The sequence below is a fragment of the Montipora foliosa genome, chromosome 12 (genome assembly GCF_036669935.1).
Source record: "Montipora foliosa isolate CH-2021 chromosome 12, ASM3666993v2, whole genome shotgun sequence".
In the NCBI taxonomy this organism is placed as follows: domain Eukaryota; kingdom Metazoa; phylum Cnidaria; class Anthozoa; order Scleractinia; family Acroporidae; genus Montipora; species Montipora foliosa.
The window spans coordinates 3,883,301-3,888,300 of record NC_090880.1 but is presented as its reverse complement, the minus strand read 5'-3'; the positions used below and the strand labels follow the sequence as shown (position 1 = coordinate 3,888,300).

Below are 5,000 nucleotides of genomic sequence, written 5' to 3'. Positions count from 1 at the left end.
TGTTTGCATCCATGTTCGCTAAGCCAATGAAAATTCATGCTCGTTTGTTCTTGTTCGATAAGCCAATCAAATGTTTTGCATTTTTGTTACGTTCTGTTTTTGTTTATTTTTCAAGGTCGTATGAAAGTTGATCTAACAGTGACGATCGTTTGCTTGGAAAAAACCTTGTTCAAACAATTTTGTATCACTAGTTAAAGGCCCACAATTGCCCAAACGTCATTGCGGTCATTTGTTTTTGTTTTCAAATGATGGTTTGTCCAAATGCGTGATCTGATTGGCTGAATGCACTCAGGCAAATCATGCGCGAAACAACATGTTACACGAAATTCAGTCACAATCCACAGACCTTTGCATGAATGAGGGCCTTTAAAGAGTATTTATGACTTGTGTGACTGCTTTATCCTTAATTAGCACACGAAAAAGCTCATTTATGCAACTTGTTGGAACTCTTATCGCCTCTTTCATATGCGTGGCAGATACAGTAAATTTAGGATTTTTGTTATGACAGTCACTGCTGCATACAAAACTACCTTTATCCTCGAGAAGGTTTCATTCAAACCCATGTTAATTGGTTATCAAAGAGAGACAGCTATAAAACTTGACTTACCTGGCTCTTCTTGTCGTGGCATTTAATTCCCAAACCTTCTTTTCCATTTCCCTTGGGGGAAAAATGAGAACACACACAATTATGATCACTTTCGTTATGTTTTTATTAGCTTGTATAGCACAGCACAAGTGCTCCAATCATTGGTAATAATAGCAACTTTATTCATTCAAATCAATGAAAGGGGACGATACCATAAGTTATCCTTATTGAAGGTGTCTGCTCGCAGCCAGATGTAATTGACTGAAAGTCGACTTTGATGAGGCAGGAACACCAGAGGACCATGAGAAAAACCCTCAGAGACAGATTGAGATCAACTGAAACTCAGCCCACATATGACCTCATGGCCGAGGTCAGGGTTGAACCTGGGTTGCACAGGTGGGCCAGGCAAGGTAGATAACCACTAAGCCATTAGGGAAACGGGAAGTCAAAAATGAATTACTTTACTGCTTCATTTAACAAAGCCCAAAGAGAAACTGATTTTTTGTGTTGACAGTTTCAAAGTTTTAACTCATTGAAATTGTCTTGAAACACTAAGAATCATTTTCTTTTTGGGTTATACATGTAGTAAATTAATTTTATTGAATTTGCTAGAGTGATCAATCCCTCAACAGTCGGTGAAGAGAAACAATTCAAAGCCGATCGAATCAAACGTTTTTTGAGGAAGGAAAAAAGAGAGTACAGCACCTAAAGAAACATCTCTCAGAGCAGATTAGACAACCAATAAACTCAACCCACATATGTTGAGTGGGTGTAACCCAAGACACACTGTTGGAGGGCAAGATTTATAAAACAAATTAGGCATTAATAGTTATTCTCTGTCATTAGAGCTTCCAAATGAGTATTATTTTAGTCATTGAATGAGATGCCAGGTAGTGATTGATTTAATAGTTTACGCACCTTCCTAAATTACTCAGTAGTGGCATAGCTAGAACTTTATCTACATCTGGTCTGTCATCTGGGTTCTATTGATTAATTGATTGATATTAATGATTAAAAATCGTAGGACACACATCATCGTCTCATATGTTATATTGCTAATTGGTTAGCTCAGTAACATGTACAGCATCAACTTGTCACCCGAGATGGCTGGGTGGTCGTGAGGTTTCGATTCCTAAGCTGGACAGAAACACTACAGGTCTTTTCGTAATTAAAAAGAAAGTGCCGTCTATATGTATTCTTTGCCATCTGTAAATTGTTCATTGTGCATAAGGACACTATACAGACTAGGCCCTGACTTTCAAGCTTTGTTCATAAATAACGCTTTGAGACATTAAAGAACCTATGCATTGTTTGCTAAGAGAAGGGCACAGAGTGGCGTGGTTCTCCTTTTATTTATGCCTTTGAATTACTCTGCACACAAGGGCCATATCTTAGAAATCTGTAAGTGGTTAATACCGTATTTACTCGAATAAGCGCCGCCCTCGATTAAGCCCTGCCCTCCAATAAGCGTCGCATCTGGGACAAAAAAGTTAATAAGCGCTGGCCTCAAATAAGCACTGCACTACCGATGCGGTGCTTATTCGAAGAATTTCGTATAACCAGGACAAACACTATAAATTGTTCCACAACGACAAAGGAGTTCGCTCTCACTGCTGATATTTTCGTTCTCGTTATCATGAAACTCTCGGGTTTTTTTCACTGCATGAATTTCTCTCGTAATTCTAGATTAATTTTACTATCAGTTTAGTAACAGTCCATAGGAAAATTAACAGATAGAAAGTGTACCGTTGAATAAAAATATAGAAAAAGTAAATTTGTCTGGTACAATGTTTAAATAAGCGCCACCCTCGAATAAGTGCCACCCTTGAAAATTATAAGCGCCGCACTAGTGGCGCGAAAAATTAATAAGCGCCATGGCGCTTATTCAAGTAAATACGGTATGTTACTTAATCTGAAAACATAAAAAAAAGTAAAGGTTAAGTAAAGAAAAAGAGAGCAAACTAGGTAATGCAATGTACAGTAAAGGAAAGGAGGGATAGGAAAGAAAAGTAACAGCACATTAAAAGAAGCATTAAGTGATGCAACCTAAAGAAAAGTAAAGTAACATAATGCAACCTGAAGTAATTTATAGTTAACTTTATAATGTAATGTCACTTAAGCAAAGTAACACAATGTGAAGGAAAGGAAAGGAAAGGAAAGTAAAGAAACTGCCCAGTCCCATAAGCTTCTAGCTTTCATTACTACCGTGGATAAATAAAGTTCTATTGATTGATTACTGGAACATATTGTAATATAAAGTTACTGTAACATAATATAACACAACATAATGTGACAGTGAGAGGTAAAATAAGAGTGAAAATGATGCCAAATTAACTTAAGTAAGGTATTAAAGGGGTAAGGTGGGTTCAATTCCCTGCCACGAAACTAGAGGTAGAGCTTTGAATACCTGTAGAAGACAGTACTTGCAAGGGGAGGTGTGATAGGAACCCGTTTAGGAGTCTATCGGCTTCCATTAACGCAATCATGCAGCACCAGAGTTCATGAAACTATCAGCAGAGTCAGACAGACAGTTACTGGTACTACAAATTCTTTACTTTCACAATACAACACAGTAAATAATAATTTATTAACAAAAAAGACTTTAACCTGGGACAAAAGAACTTTGACTAAGTTATTCATTTCATCTGTGTACTGTGGGTCAATGTCCTTGTAATCTCCTTTGACAATGTCTGACACTAGTCTGAGAGGATTCTGTGAATAAGCAAAGCCAAACACTGCACATGGTTATGCTGCAAAGGGTTGGAAAGAAGTACACTGTAACCATCTGATGGTCATCCAACAAACATTATTTCATTTTTGCATTTCTCTGAGGATTGCAATCTCGTAGCAAGAGGTAGAACAAAGTAATTATTTTAGTCAGTGCCGCAGGAATGAAAATGTTAATCTTTGTTTTGCCAGTCTGATGTTTGCTCAACAATTTGAGAGAATTTTTCTGTAACAATTTCTTCAAGTCCAGTACAAAAAAGTGTGCATCTAGAAATATCATTCAAGGATCCAGATAACATTATTGTATTTTCTTGTTAAAATAATGGCACATGGCTATTTTAGCTTCTTCATCAGCTAATGAGGCTAGGAAGCAGACATAGAAGGAAAGGAAAGGTACTTAATTTAAGTGTGTAGTCTTCCAGCACTGGAGAAAATTGGGGCCAATGTAAACTGAAATCATCAAGTTAATGCAAATCAAATCAAATGTTGAGGAGAGGGGGAAAACTGGAGAACCTGGAGAAAAACCTCTCGGAGCAGAGTAGAGAACCAACAAACTCAACCCACATATGACGTTTAGTCTGGGAATCGAACCCTGAAGCCACACGGGTGGGAGGCGAGTGCTCTAATCACTGCGCATGATCCCTGCACTTGTAAAAGAATTAACACCTTTCTATCTTGACATACATGTTATATTATGATTGCCTTTGATCACTGAACTTAAAAGAGAGCAAGAGTGTAAATACAAACTTACTGTGGCATCAAAGACTTTTCTCAAGGTGAGCATCTCATAAAGGACACAGCCCAAAGCCCACATGTCACTCTTTTGATTGTACCTGCAATAATTATTTTATTGGTTCACAGTCTGGAACAATGGAACGAAAAAAATCTTGTTTACAAGATTTTTGCTGTAAAGAACCTGCCAGTTACTTACAGGTTGGATAGAGATGTAGCTGGTGACAATAGATGTGCAAACTGAAGGGCTTAAGACAAAATGGGTGATGGATAAATACCATTTAGGCCTTGGCAAGATTGTGGGGCCCATAAAGTCCACACAGTAACTACTAAAATCGTAAATGGTTTGAACCCAGGACTCATATAATTAAGTAAAGGACGATTGCCCAGGTGAGTGTTGTCCTGAGAAGGAATGTTTAAGATGACATTGTCCTTCTCAGGACTACACACTCACCCGACGATCATACTTTACTTAATTATGACAGTAACTCCTTTAGGTCTGGAATAATATTACTATGAAGTGAACTATGCCAAGAAGGAATTCAATGAAAAACAAAACAGCATCATCATAGAAAAAGACAGTCAAGGAAAAGATTGTGTCATTGACTGTGATTTTGCTAGGAGAACATGAGACAATATTATTATGATTCTATTTATTCCATAATTATTTTAGCACCATTGTCTGGGCTAGGGTTTGTTTTTGCCTGTAGAAATTGACCATCATTACAAATTATAAATTCATGTTAAACTTTGTACAAGTCATTTCAACTGTTTAATGGCTGGTGTACATACTGGCGAGGTTGTACAATATGTAAGCCAGGGAGCCATGCAGTTATTGAAAGCTAACTGTGATGTATTTGTGAGTCAGCGGATTCTTGCAAGCGTGTGCATTAAAGCAAGGCCGTTCTGAGTATGGCCGCCATGTTGTGAAAATGTGTTGTGTGGTTGATTATTT

At 37.5% G+C, this 5,000-nt stretch overlaps 1 protein-coding gene across 3 annotated transcripts in view; it reads right to left on the bottom strand.

Moving 5' to 3' along the window:
* Positions 1–5,000, bottom strand: part of LOC137979751 (serine/threonine-protein kinase Nek9-like) — a 55,686-nt gene that overhangs the window by 27,671 nt on the left and 23,015 nt on the right. For all 3 annotated transcript variants that reach the window (XM_068827092.1, XM_068827094.1, XM_068827093.1), the window contains 4 exons: positions 4,065–4,146; positions 3,194–3,298; positions 1,505–1,569; positions 608–658 (listed from right to left, as the gene is read on the bottom strand). In XM_068827092.1, coding sequence (XP_068683193.1) covers positions 608–658; positions 1,505–1,569; positions 3,194–3,298; positions 4,065–4,146 — 303 coding nt within the window. The remainder of the gene's footprint in view (positions 1–607; positions 659–1,504; positions 1,570–3,193; positions 3,299–4,064; positions 4,147–5,000) is intronic.